The 18,934-nt window shown below is 34.9% G+C and overlaps 2 protein-coding genes across 2 annotated transcripts; one reads left to right on the top strand and one right to left on the bottom strand.

Moving 5' to 3' along the window:
• Nucleotides 1-1,013: 1,013 nt before the first annotated feature.
• On the bottom strand, nucleotides 1,014-4,142 carry LOC110702490 (replication factor C subunit 2-like). Its single transcript, XM_021880209.1, has 7 exons — nucleotides 3,835-4,142; nucleotides 2,903-3,009; nucleotides 2,699-2,800; nucleotides 2,385-2,580; nucleotides 1,874-2,002; nucleotides 1,595-1,789; nucleotides 1,014-1,507 (listed from the first exon to the last, which is right to left on the bottom strand). The coding sequence occupies exons 1-7, from the start codon at nucleotides 3,985-3,987 to the stop codon at nucleotides 1,397-1,399; spliced, it is 993 nt and encodes a 330-aa protein (XP_021735901.1). The 5' UTR covers nucleotides 3,988-4,142; the 3' UTR covers nucleotides 1,014-1,396.
• A 2,900-nt stretch (nucleotides 4,143-7,042) lies between these two features.
• On the top strand, nucleotides 7,043-17,111 carry LOC110702488 (E3 ubiquitin-protein ligase At4g11680-like). The gene is given in 6 exon segments (XM_021880208.1): nucleotides 7,043-7,304; nucleotides 7,307-7,715; nucleotides 9,471-9,593; nucleotides 9,696-9,828; nucleotides 14,744-14,908; nucleotides 16,804-17,111. Coding segments are annotated over 6 exon segments (1,026 nt in total). The 5' UTR covers nucleotides 7,043-7,279; the 3' UTR covers nucleotides 16,975-17,111.
• The last annotated feature ends 1,823 nt before the right edge of the window (nucleotides 17,112-18,934 follow it).

Below are 18,934 nucleotides of genomic sequence, written 5' to 3'. Positions count from 1 at the left end.
AGTGAAGAAAGTAATCAACTGAGTTGAAGTGAACTGATTGGAGTTGAACTAAACTTAACTGAATTGAATAGAGCTGAAATGAATATTTTATGAGAGAAGGAAATTAGGAGCTAAACTGAATTAAACTAAACTGAACTGGACTGATTGGAGCTGAACTGAACTGAAATTAAGCTGAAGTGAACAAGCCCTAAGTAATGAATAAAAAATAGAGGAATTGTCTACTAAGAGAGTGGCAAAATGATGATGTTAAGTGAAGAACAAAAAATAGATGCCTTTAATGTAAGACATATATATGTATTTGTTATGGTCATTTGACCATATTAACTCGATTTTAGAATTTTGAAATGAGAAAACACTCTTAGATGCCTTTAATAGTTTAATGTAAGACATATTTTGTACTCCCTCTGCCACTGTCTAATCTTTACATTTGGAATCATTTGTGAGAGAGAAATGATTAAAGCATAAAAATTAAAAAGTGGCACGGAGAGTAGAAAATACTCATACATATAGGTTTTAACAGTGGAAATTATTAACATAAAGTAGGTATCATTGTCTTCTATAGTCTCAAAAACGATTATCTATACATAAAGTGATAAATCTCTTTATTTTTACTCATTCTTTTTTAAAGTAATTTTCTTATGGTAAAAATTTTCAATCATTGATCTCATTTAATGCGTTTTTGGTATCAAAGTTTTGTATTGTTGGTGTCAAATTTTCTTATATAAAGTGCATAAGATAGATTATAAACCAAGACCTCCATAGATTATTTTTGTTTGTGCAAGCTTTTATTTATGTTTTTTTTCTTTTTCCTTTTCATTATTTGTGTGCTTACTTTCATCAACCTTGAGAAATTGAATCGCAAACTCTCCAGAAATTGATGCCTAGGCTAGTGCAATTATTTAAACTAGCACAGCACATCAGTACTTACAATACTAGAGTGGAGTGTAAAATATCTTATAGTCTTAAACACGGTTGAAATCTTCCAATTGCTTTAGAAGACACATTCAGAGAAATTCAAAGAAGGCACAAGACATTAGCCACAAAATATATAAATCAACCCATGTTTACATCACCAAAGAGCAAAAAATTTCCCTGCTTCAATTCCATGACCAGTGAGAAATCGTCATTAGCTACAAGCAAAAGTAGATCAGCTAACTGGTTTTCAGCCTTCTTTGAGAAAAAGCATGCCTGGATAAACTTAAATTTGTATGTATTCCTAGATAACCCAGGCTCTGGGCCTAGATACAAGCAAGGAATGCAATTTTCTTACAGCAATTCAACTCCTACGCAAAATAACAGCTGAATCTACAGAGGAGAAACTTTTTGCACAATCCGAAGTCACTGAAAAATGGAAACAGGTGGAGGCGAACCATGCTTCAACCATCTAACAGAGTAATCAGGCTGCTTTGGCTGTCTCCCTGACAAGTGATAGCTTAGCCAGAAGTCCGCATAGCTGAAGATAGGAGCCAACTCCATCGCAAATTCTCATATGGGTAAACCCAGTTTCCTGTACACATGAAATAGAAATCAGGACTTGCACCAGAAGTGGGGAATGTGAAGGTCAACAACAAGTCCTACAAGCATATACTCATACCTTCATGAATTCCAACTTCAAATACTCGGCCATGTCATAGTTTTTAACAACACGGAAAAGTGTAGTGATTATGTCAGTAGGGGAGTAACCCATATCATAGAGGCCTTTCATACCAGAACAAGCATCATCAAACTTTCCTTCAAGCACATTTCGGATCATGTTCTTAACGTGCAAAGGATGAGGCTGATCACAAACCTGTCACACAAAAGATAGTACACAATCAGATAACAATAACCAATTTGCTGACATAAGCTAAAAACCACAGTTTTCAGAAGCAACCTTGAAGACATTTTCCTGGTTGACAAATCGGAATCCACTGAAGGTAGCCTGCAAGTTATTCAGAGCTTGCCGCATATCACCATCAGCAGTGAAAATTATAGCTTCAAGACCTTCTGGAACATATGGAACCTTTATCGCCAATACACACAAAAGCCTTCAGCAATAGAAATTGAGCAAACCAACATGCAATGCACGGAAAATTGAATAGGGGAGGAGGGACGGGACTGATGTAACAAGAACAAACCTAGCCACTCTTTAGCATTCATACTTTAAAGTAACAAAATGCAGTCACAGACTAATTAATAAAGACTAAAAAGTAATGACTATTATGAAGTACGAAATCTAGATGAGCCTCAGCGATGACTATCAGACAGTCAGACTATCGCAACTCATAAAGTCATAAGCCAATAATTTATTCCCCAATAACAAGACCAAGCGGAAGCAAATCTACATAAAAACTAACACCCAACAATCCAGCTTCAGCTAAAGTAAGTTGACAGAAGGAGACTACCTGTTCAGCCTCAATGATTATCATGAGACGACCAAGAATTTCTTGATCTGACAACCTTGTAAACCGGACCAATGCACATCTACTCTGAATTGGCTCAATGATTTTTGAAGATGTATTACATGCAAGCGCAAAGCGAGTAGTGTTTGAGTATATTTCCATTGTCCTTCTCAAAGCTTGTTGAGCTCCAGATGTCATGCTGTTTCAACCCAATATAGCCCAAAAATTCAAAAAAGGAACACATAGTCATAAAAGGAGTGTCAGAAATCAAAAATGATGAACATAGCACATATTAGAATATCTCAGTACAGTTTTACCTGTCAGCTTCATCCAATATAACTATCTTGTGTCGCCCAGGAGGGAGGGTAACTTTCTTCTGCGCAAACATTTTAATTTTGTTCCTGACAACATCAATTCCCCTGACAAAAAGAAAAAAATGCAGTAAGTATCTAAGAGACCTTGTGAGCAGTACAACGTCTTTCGGGAGGAAGAAAGAGAGGGGGGGGGGGGGGTAGGAATACCTATCATCTGAAGCATTCAACTCCAGAACTCCTTCCTTGCAGTTTGGTCCTAAAAGTTCATGTGCAAGAGCGAGTATGCTTGTTGTTTTTCCTGTACCCGGAGGACCCTAAACAACCAAATGGTGTCTCATCAGTATGCGACATAGAGCATATAAAAGCCTAAGTAACTCCATCACCATAATAATTAAAGGTGGACATGCAGTCATTCAGTCCATTCCATATTAGCCAAAATCTATTTGCATAACCCCATCTTCCCATGGCTAAAACGAATACAGATTCCACAAAATGTACTGCTTGGGAATGATTATACAATTTACAAGATACCATATCAATAGTGGTAATGCTCGTAAAAAAATAAACCCTTCGATATCCCAGCACAGGACATGACAGGAAAAGGGGGAAGAAAGGATCAAACTTGAAGCTTCCCTCTTTCCTTGAGTAAATTCAGTAAATGGTTTATCTATCCTAATTCTGCCTTTTATGAATCTAAACCATTGGATAACACATCAAAAACAGCAATTTGCACTATTTTGCAGTAAAACTGCACACAACAATCAACATTTTCACAACAAACATTCCAAGAATGTATTACAAATGACTTTATTCAATTACATTAATTGCAAAATTGTTCACTACAATACCAATTAGGGTTTCCATCAAAACACGGAAATTCAATACAAACACAGATTATAGCACTGGAAAAAACCAAACCCAGTTATCTAGTACTAAATTTGCATAATAAAGCTCCAATTCGAGAAATTCCCCAACAAAAAACCCAGATATAAAAATGGCGGGAAAACAAAAATTGCAAAACCCATCAAAATACCAGTGACATCCAACAAAATTAACTAATTTCAGGCATGAAAATTGTAAAATTTTGTCTAATTTATCCAGATTGAAAGAGGAGTTAAAGAGGGGAAGAAAGAAAGTACGGCCAAGATGAGGTTGGGCATGTTGCCATCGCGAGCAATGACTTGGAGGCGAGAGACAGCATCCTCGTTGCCGACAATGTCGGAAACTTTGCTGGGTCGGTACTTCTCCACCCATGGTACCTCGTACCCGCTATTCGATGAAGAAGACGCCATTGCTAAGTGCTATTCCCCACTAACAAAGCTCAACCCAGTTTCTTCACTATTGAGTGATTTATGAGTAAGGGTTTGATTAGGGCGAAAATAATACGGAGTAGTCACTACTCAGTAGTCACTACATAGAGAAGGCCCGCCCTCAAGGAGAAAGTCAAGTTTATTTTTTGGTGGAAAGAAAGTCAAAAGTTTATACTCCGTAAGTTCGTAACCGAATACCAAAGTTTATAAGGGGTAAATGTGTAAAGTAGTACTATGTACTCGTATATTCTAGTATGTAGTGAAGGGTATAATTGTAACTGACCATGTACAATTCTACTAATGAAAATAAATATAAATGGTGTTAGATTAACATGCGTAATTAGCTGTCATATTCTTAGGTCATCAAAAATGAGCTTATTTGACCAAATTAGAGGTTTGACTACATAAATCATCAAATTTGGTTGTTTGGCAAAAGAGCTTTTTAAATGAGCTTATTGAGACAAATAAGCTAATTTGTAAAAAGCTAAAAAATAGAGCTTTTTAGATTAGCTTATTGAGTAATGGATGTCAAAAGACTATTTTATGCTAAAAGTTACTCTAATTCACATTCTTGCCCTCCCAATTTCTTAACCTAGTAAAAAAAAAATGAATGTCCTAAATTGTCATTTCATACGTTCAACTAACAAACAACTGCAAATAATAAACTAATTTTACCAAACAACTCTACATAAAAAGCTCTTATAAATCAGTTAGTCAAAACAGCTAATGCAACCAGCTAGTCAAACACAGCTAATGCAATCAGCTCTTACCAATCAGCTAACCGCTAATTACCAATCAAGACCTTAATATTCTCTATTCATAATAATACTAGATCAACTAGAGTTGTCTAAGGGGTAATACAGGCAATAATTTTAGTTAGTCGTGCTTATTATCTTAGTACCTCAACTTTTATTATTGCGAAAGCTACGGCTTTCCACTCTTCATAACAATCTTTTATTATTCGCACTATAATTTGATTGTACAATGAAAGCCCCTAAATTTTTTGTTATTATTTTTGCCCTCATTTAATGATTTTTGGCACTTTATAAGGTAGATTGCACCACCCAACTTACTATTTTACTCTATTCAACTCACTATCTTATAACTATGTGTCAATCAAACCAATACACTTAAGGTATAGATGTATGAAATTATTTAATTTTAGGCTCAATTCTCCTTACCTTATTGCCACTTTTTATGTCTATAATAAGTTCAAATTAGTTTATATAAGAAAAGATAAGGAATAGTAAATTTAGATACGATAAAATGAGAGCTAATAAGTTCAAATAAGAGAAGTTTATAATAAGAGCGAGATCCAGTTGATATCGGTGGTAAACACCTTCATTTATCTCAATGGCATTTATGTTAATAATACAAAACTTCAAAAGATGGGACCCCTTTGTTCATGAAAATTATGACTCGCGGCATTTACCTCAGACTTCCTTATTCCTCCTACTTATCACCATTATTGGAACAAATTGCCATCTCCCCTTCTTCCTATAAACCACCACCGGCAGTCCGGTAACAACCATCATCTCTTTCCCCTTTGATCCACAACTAAAAATCAACCACCATCTTGTTCTTCCCGCAATCTACCCACCTTCATCTTTCTTCTTCCCGCAACCAACCCACCTTCATCTTTCTTCTTCTTACGCCGACGCCGACACCAACACCAACACCTAGGGCTGTGCAGAGTACGGTCTAGACCGCACCAAACCGCAAACCAAACCGCAATTTTGCGGTTTGGTGCGGTTTGCGGTTTGGAAATTACAGTGCGGTTTTCAAATTTGACCAAACCGCGGTTTTGCGGTTTGGTGCAGTTTCAAAAAAAATTCAAACCAAACCGCACCGCAAACCGCAATTTAATGCAAGGACTCTTATATGGAAAGAAGACTCTTATATTGTATTTATATGTATTGAATTGTGTGGGTCATTATTAAGAAAAACCAAAGTTTTCCTTTCTTATTACTCTCTGTTTCTTGTGGTTTGGAGTTGTAATGGAGTTGTTGTGGTTTACTTAATGATTTTGCTCCATGTTTGCCTTGGCATGTTACTGGGTCACTATTAACATTGAAGTAAAGCACTACTTCTTTATTAAATTATTTGCATAGTTGTACAGTTTTCAAGTAAAAATTTCATAACAAAAGATTAGCAAATAATCATTATTTGTGAGGTAAAAAAATTATGGAAATACCGCAAACCACATCGCACCAAACCGTATTTTGCAGTGCGGTTTGTATAGAATTGCGGTTTGGTGCGGTTTGAAAAAATCACAAACCGCAATTTTGCGGTTTGGTGCGGTTTGAGATCCAAACCGCACCGTGCACAGCCCTACCAACACCGATATATTAATGGCGGCGAAGCCAAATAGAGAATTCGGGGCATAATTAACCTTAAAGGGTAATTTATATTTTCTTCCTCCATTGAAATTCCATCGTTGAAGTCTTGACGAGTACATACATTTTCAAACTCCATTAATGGGCAAGAAGCTTGAAACTGTTTGTGGTTGCTTTTTTGAGATAAAAAACTTAACGGACGTTTGTTATCTCTGTCATATTACTTTTCCTTACCAACTAGCAGTGTGTAAGAACTTTTGTTCAAAAGCAATTTTTAATGTCTGGGCACGTACATCGATGAACTTTTATTACCATTTTGCCACGAGATCAACAATACTCATTTATCACGAATATTAACTTGGATTTTCTCTTTTAATATATAAGACAAAAGATAAGTGACATTCAATTGAGAACATTACCTTCTTTTGTATGATAGGATTTAAAATAACTAATTGTACATGAAATTGGTTTTCAAATATCATTATGTATAAACCTTATTTTGTTTGAAATATTAGCAAGTAAAGTAAATCAAACCGAAGAAGACTTTATATGACATGATCGTTTGTTAAATTGTACTCCGTATAGACGTACGTTATGGAGTGTGTACCGGAAAAAAGCGGCGCTTTCTAGTGCCCAAGAATCTAAGATTAACAAGCAAACCACAATAATGCATTAATGCATTGCAAATTTGCAATAAAGTTCCAAATCACATAAATCACATTACACTTAACTTTCCCATCATCGTCATCTACATTGAATGCAACCCTATCCCCCGAACAATAGACCCCACCACACCAACCACCCAGCCCAAAACTCCATCACTCGAACACTAAAACCCAAAAACCCTTTATTTCAAAATTTAAAATAAAATAAAAAAAGATTTTAAGTGTCCCAGAAAATTCCACACTCCATCAAACGACACCGTTTCACACCTCCAAATGTCAAGCCTCGATGCGACGCCGTTCTGTCACCGGTAACCCCCGACCTACCGGCGACGATGAGAGCGCAGGGGCTCCGCCACGCAGCGCGGATGATACGACGCGCTAGCAGCGGACGAAGGTCGATGAGAGCTCCATCAATGGCGGTAAGAGAAACGGCGGCGCAGGAGATTGAAGAGAGACAAATTGATTGGGCGTACTCTTCCCCTGTTGTTGCGCTTGACGCTGCTTGGAATTCCGCCTTTGTGTTAGCTGCTTCTGCTGCGCTTTTTCTCACTTGGTCGGATTCTCTTCGTCTTCCTCTTAGGGTTTGGATTGCTGGTTATGCTCTTCAGTGTCTTCTCCATGTTTTCTGTGTTTGTGTTGAGTTTCGCCGGCGTCGGAGGGTTCGGAATGCTGTTGAGCACGGCCGTGATGATTACTTTGAGGAATCCAGGTGATTATTTCTTAATTATGATTGTATTATCTGTTTGGAATTGAGGAAACATTTGATTATTATATTATGTCTTTTGGAGGTATGTGGTTGAGATTACCATTTGATGATGATCATATTTTTTTTAATGTGCAATAACTTTAGTTGTGAAATAAACTATAAACTGAGTAATGTGTGGATGATATTCATAACATATCAAGATTTTGTGCCTATATATTTAGTAATAATGAGTCTATGATGGTATGTGTTGATTATAATGTATGTGATTATACAAAGAGTAAGTTTGGAACATACTTCTTTAATTCCTTTGACACATCTCATTTTTCATGTTTGCCAACACACAATTTAAGTGCTAATATTTCTAATCATCAATATGTAAAAATTATGAAATGTTGATGGTGTGAAAATATATCTTGAGACGGGTTGCAAATATGAAATGTTTTAACTTCCAAAAGTATCAAAGTGTTGCAATTTTAGTAAGATGGGGAAAGTATGATGCAAATTGTATTATCTGTATCATATTGGCCAAATTTTTTTAAAAGAGAAGTTAAGTAAGGCGATGTTATTTTTAATCATTTCAGGTATATTTTTGTATTTTTTTTCTTGACTTTCTTACAAAATAATCCCTTGATTTGCATTAAATGTATATCCAAGATCAATTAGATGGAGCTCAGGTTAGTTTTTTTTTTGGGAGATTTTTTCCATTTGATGTAGGAGATCCACAAAGGACAATGATGTAAAACATATTTGGTTTTAATTCTTAGGTTTTGTCTTAAGCAATTAAGCTAGGTGGCATCCGCTTGTATGCATGTATGTTAAGGGTTGTGAGATATGAATACTAGAAATTGTTCTAATTATATATTATGGCATAAGAGGAGATGCTTCTTCTTTGAGAGTTAAGATTGTCTTTAGACCCTTGTAAAGCATCGCGAAAGAAATCTATGAGAGGAATGAATGTAGTGGAGATGTGTGCTAGCTGCCAAGTTATACTATGCGGGAAGATACACTAAAGAAAGGCTCTCTTTTAATTAATTAATTAATTTTTTTTTAAAAAACATTTATCGATCTTTAATTTACTGCAATTATTTTACCGATTGACTATATTTTCTTGATTAAAACTGATTTTTGTTAAACAAATTAATTCTTTCATTTATTTCAAACTGAATTATACTAATCAAAACTTTTATTTTTAAGCCCACCAGAACTTATTTTAACTGAATATATATTACTTGAGAAAGAAGGTCCAAAACATGTGGACAAAGGTGTAAGGGATGTCCTAGCTCTAAATTTATGTGGATGTTTCGGCTTTGTACAATGGTGGAAGATGGATTTATGTATGTTGCCTGCCCGCAGGGATTCTGTGACTTCATTTAGACTTTTTTCTCACTGTTGTTACTCCATGGACGTTTATTCTTAGATTTTGATCCTGTCAAATTGTATCTTCAATGGTGGTGATACATTTTTGAACAGAAAGAATACATTGACATTTAGCCAATAAACCTGGGGCAGTAGTAAATTGACTAAATTCTGCTCTATTGTTTTTGATTTTCTTTTCCTTTATTATTTTCATACTTATAGAGGAAGATCTATTACACAACTGGACTTTAAGAGTTATTTACTCATTTTCTCCAATTATAGTCATCGTACTATTCTTTATAGTTGATTTATTTTAATTTATTTTGGTAAGTGAGAGATTGGGTTGTATTGGATTACTAAGCACTTTAAAAAAATGCACTTTGCTTGTGGTTTCTTTTGCAGTACCAAGATAAAGCATTTGGAATCTGCAAATACACTGTTTTCATTTATGTGGTGGATACTTGGATTTTATTGGATATGTGTGGGTGGCCAAGCCTTGCAGCAAGACTCCCCCACGCTTTACTGGTATGCTCTGGTTCAGATTCATTCTTTTGTTAGAGTTTGGAAATGAGGTGTTAAGTAATACGGAGTTTAATATTTACTTTCACCTTGTGATGGAGCTTGCAGGCTTTGCATAGCATTCTTGGTTCTCGATCTGTTTTTTGTCATCTTCTGCGTGGCCCTGGCGTCTGTTATAGCTGCTGCAGTTTGTTGTTGCCTTCCATGTATTATTGCTATCTTATATGTTTTGGCAGATCGGGTAACTCTCTATCATGCTTTTTTCTTGTTCCTCACTTTAGTTTTTACTTTACAAATGGCCTGCTTATTCCTTGATGTTAACACAAACTCCAATTCTTCTATTAGACTGTCTCATGGAAGTTTGCGTGAGACATGCTCTTCGCAAAATAATTACTGGCATTATTAATTTTCTGCTTGATAAGGGGTGATATTGTGCATGTTTCGGGTGTATTGAAAGTTTTGGTACCTTTTCTTGATATTTATTGTTGTGTTAGTTGCTTATTTAGGGATGGAGGAAGAAGATATTTATGGTCATTATGGATGACCACACGGAATAATCAAATTTGGTTCATGTAGCCGACCCCACTTATGGGATTAAGGCTTTGGTTGATTGATTGATTGTTAGTTGCTTATTTCACACGACTCACAGAAATCTTCCCCCAAGACAGGTGAATGAAAGACACTTCTAAAGAGCTTGATAGATTATCATTTTTAGCCAGAGCACCCTCAAAAGTTGCCATAGAGGCAAGCTGCCAAATTCAAGTGTTTGATTTATTAGTAATTTACATTTCTGTGGCCTGTAAATATAGCTTTACTTCTTTAGGTGATCTTATTTGGTGATTGGATTGAGGGAAAGTATTCAAGGAGTATAGCAGGTCTCGGAGGTTGCACATGAGTAGAGGTCACTTGGTGCTTGAACATAGTGATTTCAACCTCATTTTGGGGTAGTTTATGATTAAAGGGTAGGGTTGTACCCTTATTTGTTGGTGATCGACTCCTACTATCTCCTATATTGATTCTCTTCATGCCAAGCATACTTTTTGATAACTAATGTGTTTTCATGACTATAATGTGACAAAACTTTTATCTAGCTTGTAGCTTGATTTTGTATCTTTCTCTCATCAAGTAAGTCTCTAAGTTTTTAATGGAGCATTGGAGCTCCGTCAGGATTATAACTGCCTCATTCTCAGTCTTAATTTGAGTGCTTTACTCTTATTTTCATATTTGGCCTCCTGTTTTTGTGACCCTGCAAGTACATATGGGAGTATACTCTGGTTACTTGGGCTGTTCATGCTTGGCACTACCTCAAAATCCTTAGGTATTCCCATCCTGGTTGACCTGTCACAATGTCCACAATAGCTACTTTCCAAGGATGAAGTGTCCCACGTTAAGCTGTTTTTTGTTACAAAGTAGCAGAAGCGTAGAGTGTTTCTTCTTGCCTTTGATTTTTATTTTCATAAATGGCTGCACAGTAATTTTATCTTTGCTTCTTGGCATTCTTGTTGCAAATTGTCCTAAACTAGGTCTAGGACTCTAGGCTGTCAATGGGAGGATATGTAATAAGAGATAGGCTTGACTCTTGCTTGCAAAGTGTCTGGGACACTGTTGGGTATCAGTGCTGCTGTTTATTAAATTTGGCAAGCTGAAAGTGATGTATTTTGCAGAAAAGGGAGTTTTAGTGATTGGGAGTTGATTGCTCCTTGTGTGTTTGCTTTTCTTTTATATATTATTAAGAGCTTCGGCTTGTAGGATAATGGATTAAGAGAGGGTGTAGAGCTCAACACGGGAGATTGAGTTCCTTGTGAGGCTATGATTTGTTGTTAATTGTTTGAATATCATGTATGCTTTGCTATTGTTCACTTTATTCAACATCCCCTTTCATCGATTATTATTAGGGTGAATTATTGAAATCTATCCATGGTGAAAAAACTTGGTGTATTTGTTTGCCAATGATTTGCAGTGGTGGATGGATAATATCAAAGTTGGTGTTAATGCCAAATTGGAGCAATGGAGACAAAAGTTAGAAACTTTGGGGTTTAGACTAAGTTATAGCTCGGCTGCATGTAATGTAGTTTTAGCATTACGAGGAATTCAAATGGGGACTAGTAACATTGGATGTTAGGGATGTGCCATGAGTGAGTGTTTCAATTACCTTGGGCCGATTTTTTTTGTAGAAATTAATTAAGATGTAACATGTAACCCACGTGATTAAGTCTGATTGGCTCAAATAGAGGTATTGCATGACTGAAGCATACTTTTGAAGTTAAAGGAATTTTTTTATCAGCCGTCTATTAGACGAATGTTCTTATATGGGCCAGAATGTTTAGGAAGGATCATATGAGGAAGATGAGATCATGAGAATAGTAGAGATGGGTAGGTTGAGATGGATAAGTTGGAACACCTTAAAGGATAGAATTAGAAATGAAGATATTAGGAGGTAAGTTGGAGTTGTGGATATCAAAGATAATATAAGGCAGGGAAGACCAAAGATATCTTGGATGGAAGGAGTTAAGGACATGTAGAAGCTGAATTTGCAATTGCATATTGCTCGGGTAGAAGGGAAGGGAAGGAATGGATCATGGTTGGCAAGTATTGGAGACAAATTTTGGTTTAATGTAACTGATGCAATATTTTGGATTTAGGCTTTGACTAGGTTAAGTCCCGTGCCATGCACGGTAATAATTAAACTTTATAACAAAAATTATAAAGAATGATGTTAATTTAACAATAATTTACCAAAAAAAATATTTGTAACAAAATAATAGTCTTTAATTAAGGATATTGATGGTTAAAGTTGTGTCTCGACAAATGTGCAAATTCAACTATAACATATAAAAAAAGGAGGAGTATTGTATAATATAATAATTTTGTTTGATTGTTCTTATAAAAGTTATGCATAATTTTAAGATCTATACAAAGTATGCTACCAAAATATTTTTTTTCTATTTTTAATTAAAATAAATTTTAAGTTAGAGGAAAAAAATTGATAATATTATAATAATCTTGGATAATGATATACGAAGTATTTCAGTATCTTAATTTTAATCTATGTTAATATACTTGTAATTAAAAGATTCCTAGTATATAAAATATATGTTAAAAAATAATAATAAAAAAATTAATTGAGTATGATTGGATTAAATGTGTTGTCAAAATGGAAATAAGTATTATTGTAGGTTAAAAATTGGAAGTCATTCAAATTTGGCAAAAAAAATAAAGAAATAAAAAAAAAGCGGGAAATTTTTTAATGACATCATGACAAGTGTCACTTTAGGTTCGCTTTTAGTATATGTTAATTGATTGTTGTTATTGTATAATTTGAGGATGGACCTTAGAGCATGGACAATGGTGACTTGATAAGGGCCCTGGTTTCTCTCTTCTTAGGACTTTGGGATCTTATTGCAATGGTGACTTTTAGTCCACAGAATTTCCTAGGCCGACTCCACAAAACGGTTGGGTTAAGACAAGAATCAATCGGAATCAATGCGTGTCACTATGCAGGTTCCACTAATGTATTAGTGTCCAAATTGATGCATTTGTAGTTGTACCCGAATGCAAATTTTTTTGTGGTTATTGTCTCAGACGGGGGGTAACAAATATTGATGTTAGATTGTGGATCCAACGAGTGCACAATTTTAGGACACTCTATAATCAGGTCGAATGTGAAACAAACCTAAAACATAGGCCTGCTGAGCAAGTAATTGACACGCTTTTCTAGGTCAAAAAAGCCCTTGAACAATAGAACTATCAAGCCTTAAGTATGGCTTACTCACTAAAATAATAAACGGAAATTAAGAGTAACACCTACTAGAACATGGAAACTCCCACTGTGTGTGTAAAACTTATATCATGTAATAAGGTAAATATACTGCCCTTTGTTATTCGTAAAGCGTAATAGAATATAGAAGTAGGACTTGCTTTCTTAAATACCTACAGTAATAAACTACAACTAGTAACTGTGAACTAATGTTTTTATCTAAAATGCTTGTTTGCCAACTTTTAGTTCATTGTTATTACATTAACTAAGTTTGGGTGAGAGTAGTACTAAGATGGGTGACCTGGGTAATCCGCGTATTGCACCCCTTTTTTGCAAAACCTTATTTCCAAAACAACATGTTGTAAAAGCCTACTAGGATGGTAAGTGAGTGATGCTTTATCAACTGTCTGAGTGTCTGATCACCTTTAAAGCTTTTTGCCTCTTGCATCACTAATATAGAAATTTATGCCTCACAAATTAGCATTTGAAGCCAATATTTCATTCGTGTCATTACAAATTCACTGGATATTATTAAATTTCACTCATTTTCAGGACTAATCTTATCTGCAGTGACTGCCAAGAATACCCTGGTTGAAATTCTTAACCTATTCCCTGTATTCCTGTACTAGAGATTTTTTACACACTGGTCCTATGTCATCTGGGACAAGCTATGGGCTGATATAACTCATATAAGATGTTAAAGTTTCAATTGAGTACTTAAAAATTTGAGGTCGCTTGTTTTCTACAAACGTGCTGCCTTTGTTTTTTGTTTTTTGTTTTGTTTTGTTTTTTGTTTTGTTTTTTTTGTTTTTTTTTTGTTTTTTTTTGTTTTTTTTTGTTTTTTTCCTCTTTGAAATCATCTATATAGTTCCGTTTCTGCCTCTGAGTAGCTACTATGTCGTGCCCACTCAGAAGTCCAAGTTTATATACTTGCAAGATGTAACCTTTGTTGCCTTCGAGCTTTTAATAGTTCTCAACTCTCAATTGTGTGATGATGCTGAGTACCAAAATCTAAAGCCTATGCCAAATTGCCAATTGTATTCTGTAGCCTAAACTAGATGTCATGTTTCACACAATAGCGTCGACCATTTAATTTAAAGCAAGAATCTGCTAGGTTTCTTCTTATGTCCTATTTGAGGTAATAACAGACAGCTAATCATAAAATGATAGGCCAAATGCTTAAAGTTGCTTTGAATATCTTTACTTAATTAGTGGATATTTTTTAGTCGTGATGTAATGGTTTTTGCTGTTGCTAATCATAAGATGATAGGCCAAATTCATGAACTAGAACTTTCTGCTATTGCTGCTGCTGAAATTTATTGCTGTTACTAGTTCACTTGGCATGTTTTTCTTTTCTGTATATTCCCAATGGTGATAAATTTGCTGCGGTTTGAAGCAGGCGGGAGCATCCAAAGAAGATATTGATCTCTTAAAAAAATATACATTCCACAGGGATGATAGCAAGAATAAAAATGATGAGGAAACAGAAGAACCAAGTGGAGGGATAATGAAGGAGTGTGGAACAGAATGTCCTATTGAACGTACTCTTAATGCAGAAGATGCTGTATGTTTTATTATTTACATACCATTCTATGTCATCTTACTTTCTATGTTATGTACTTGACATTCCTAGAATTTTTGTATGCTTATTTCCTAATTGCACACCAAAGGGTAAGTTTAACTTGTGATGAGAGTAATGCACCAACGCAAGAGTCTTCCTTAAGCCCTTTTAGTAACTGCCACTGTAGGAACCATGCTGCTCCCAGGATTCATGTTAAATCTCTGCTACAATCTTAAGTTCTTAACCAATCCTATGCTGCAGAGTGAAAGCTAAGTTTGTCAGTGCAAAGTTATAAAGATGGGGCTTGTGTTAGTGTGTGTATGAACGTGTAAACTTAATAAGATATTAGTGTCACTTGCCTTTTTGTTTTTTAAGATAAGATAATTTTGAATCAAAGTTTCTTTGTCTGTTAGCTTTTTTTTAGTGACGCTTGCCTTTTTGTTTTTAAAGATAAGATAATTAGTCTAATGCCGAGAGGATTTTTCCTTCTATTTTTGGGTCGTTTTGGAATTAAATTTAACTGTCATCAAAATTATCTGGTGAGTTTTGGAAGGATATGTCTCTGGTTTAAGAGTAATTAAGTAGTTGTTCTGCCATTCCAGAGAAGTCCGGTGTTACAGTCCATACAGAAAATAGAGTGATAGAGAGGTCATGGGGAGGTGTTTGAAATGAATATTCAAGTAATTTGAGGGCGCACATATGATTGGGGAAGGAACCTTAGGGAAGGGTGTTTGTTTCTTAATGACACCTAGAGTGACAGTTTCTGAACAATATACGGATTACAGTTTGGCTGTCGAATTAAGTTATTTTTGTTCTGGTTTTGGATATGGTTTTGGGTGTCAATGAAGACTATCTTCCTTGGCATATGTTTTCTAATTGCATTGCTTTTTAGGATGGTTGGGGTAGGTCCACCGTGAACTATAGGTTCAAACTTTGGACTTACTGCAGAGTCAGAAGGTAGAAGGTTATATCTGGAACTGCAACTGTAATGGCAACTTGATGAATGGGGAATTGCCTAAAGTTCTCATTAAAACTTTAATCGAAGGTCTAAAGAAATGGCGGTGGTATTAGGTATGGTGAAAAATTCTAGGTTGCTAGCTAGTTAAGAATAAAGCGCAAATGAAGTAGAGCAGAGGTGTGGATACCTTTCATAAAGTGCATCCCTGCTAGGGATCACAAAATTACAAAATTAGGTGCTTTGGAATCTGGAATTAGTGAAAGTGGCAGTCATTGGAGACATGAAGCACAAAGTTAGGTTTGCATAAGATGGACACATTAGGAAATGATACCCCGATCTTTAGTGATTAGGTCTCAGGGTAGCAAGATCAGTTGGTTAAATAAAAAGAAGAAGAGGACCTGAGACTTGGGGATAGGTGACCAAACACAACTTCACTCATAAAGCCTCGAAGGCTATAGAGTATGTACAGTTTGGTAGAGCTGTTTCAGCTCCTTCATTGCCTTTTCAGTCGTATTTTTCTATTTCCTTCTGTTATCTCTTGATTTGTTTCCTTAATTTATTACCAGTTCATTGTTTACGTCAACCCTATTGCTAGAACACATTTACTCATTTTCCGTTGTTATTATTGCTCTCTGTGGCTGTCTTAGTCATTATTCTAATCTGTTGGTGTAATCTTTTGGAAAGAATGTCTTTTTGTGGCCTTGTGGGAGTAACCTATCCCGTATTCTGCTAAGGTGATTGTCTTCTTTGGAAGTCATCAAACTTCTTTACTTATTTTTTTTTTTTTTTTTTTATTTTTTTTTGAGAAGAGAAGGGCTGTTATTGTTCTTGTTATTTGTTACAATTATAGGCATTCCTTCAATGGATTTTAACAATCTCCTGTTCATATATGAAATTTTAAATAAACCTATTGATTTAATGCAACTAAAATCTATGTCAGGAATGTTGCATTTGTTTATCTGCATATGAAGATGGCATTGAGCTTAGAGAGCTTCCTTGTGGTCACCATTTCCACAGCTCTTGTGTGGAGAAGTGGCTACATATCAACTCTACCTGCCCGCTTTGCAAGTATGATATATCGAAGCGTTACAGTCCAGATGGAGAAGTTTAGACTTTTTAGGAGTGAAGATTTTGTTGTGCAATTCATAGCAATAGGTAAAAATGTTGCATGTGTAAATAAATTTAAGTTCATATCTTCATATCTGCTTTTTTTTAATTTTTTTTTTTATTTTTTTTTTTATTTTTTTATTTTATAGATAGAATAAGCCTTGAGACTGTAATCTCCCTACAATTCTACAAATATACCAATTATATATACCAATTATATGTTCTTTAAGGGTTTTAATGTTGTAAATGAATTTTTTCATGGTTGCTATACATGTAATGAGGAAATCCAAGTTACTCAACATGAGTAGCAAAATATGCTATTCAAAGGGGTACTATTGTAATTTCTATACTACCATTCAACTTTCTCTCTCCTCACTCCTCTTCTACTTCAAGTCTTCACCACCACAACCACCATCACAACCATGGTGTTGCACCCCGACCTCACATCTTCACCACCACAACCAACAACACAACCACCATCTCTTTGCCGAACACATTACAACAGCCACCACCATCAGCACTTCTTTGCCCATCTTTGAAATTAATCTCAATTGAGGGAGCTTCAATAGAGGACATGGTCACCCTTCCCTTTGGGGTTGACCATGTCCTTAATTTCACCCTTCATTTATAGGGTTTTCGCTTTGTTCCAATGTGAGTTGAGATTAGGGGAGGTGGGTGGAGATCGGGGAAGATGGAGATGGGTGGAGATTGGGGAAGCATTTGTTTTGTTCAGTCGCGGTGTTGTGGGCTTGAGAAAGGACGAAGAAGAGGAGGTCAATGTGGGAAGATGTAGATCAGAGGTCGACGGGGAAGAAGACCGGCTGTGATGATGGTGGTGGTTGTGATGGTGGTGGAAGCAAGGAGGATGAAGGATGAGTCTGCAACAAAAATAATAAAATGTTGTCAAATTTACAATTATTTACAATTTGTGTCATTTGAGTAACAAATGTTGTTACTCAAAATGAGTAACTGGGGCTAGCTCGTAATGAGATTGCTTCAATACCCATATGAGCAACTTATCTTTACTTATGTTATATCTTTGTTAAAATTTATCATTAATGTTATAGTTGATTTAACATAAAAAATTTAGATTTACCATTGATAATAAAATTTTAAAATGTTTATAACTTAGAAAATTAAAAAGTTGGAGATCACCAAAGAGAATTTCCCATACTCATATATTATCAATTATATAAGTCAAGGGAGAAGGTTGTGATGTACCTTAGAATATCAATTATACCCTTTGTAGCTCAATTGGGCTGGATGGAAAGATAAATAAATGATGATTACAATCATAATTGAAATGGTACGTATCATTAACAAATCAATCACATTTGACAAGTTAAAATATGACACTAAAGTTTTGAATAAGTAGGGTAGTTCCTACACGGTAATTTACAGTAGCCATTATTAAACTATCATTTTGATTAGTTATTTATAAACAAAAAAATCTAAAAATATAGTTGACATATTTTTATTATCAAAATTAAGGATTAAGATATATTAGATATAAAATGATGAAAATTATGTTAAAAATTTTAGTTATATAAAATTTTGTGATTAGTGAATGATTTTGTTCATTTATTATTATTATTATTATTATTATTATTATTATTATTATTATTATTATTATTATTATTATTATTATTATTGTTGTTGTTGTTGTTGTTGTTGTTGTTATCATCTCAAAAACAAAAAGTCATACAACCTACAATAAATTAGTGGGAAGCCGAGATATTATTATTATTATTATTTTTTTTTATTTTTTTTTATTATTTTTTCCTGAATTGAACTGAACTTATTAAAGCTCAACTGAACTGAACTGAACTGTATTTTTTATAAGAGAAGGAAATTAGGAGCTAAACTGAACTGATTAGAGCTGAACTGAACTGAATTGAACTTAACTTAACTGAACTTATTATAGCTGAACTGAAATGAACTGCAAATAATCGTATGAAAACAGG

The sequence above is a fragment of the Chenopodium quinoa genome, unplaced genomic scaffold (assembly GCF_001683475.1).
Source record: "Chenopodium quinoa cultivar QQ74 unplaced genomic scaffold, ASM168347v1, whole genome shotgun sequence".
NCBI classification, from domain to species: Eukaryota; Viridiplantae; Streptophyta; class Magnoliopsida; order Caryophyllales; family Amaranthaceae; genus Chenopodium; species Chenopodium quinoa.
The sequence above is the reverse complement of the archived record's forward strand: the minus strand, read 5'-3'. Positions and strand labels throughout refer to the sequence as shown.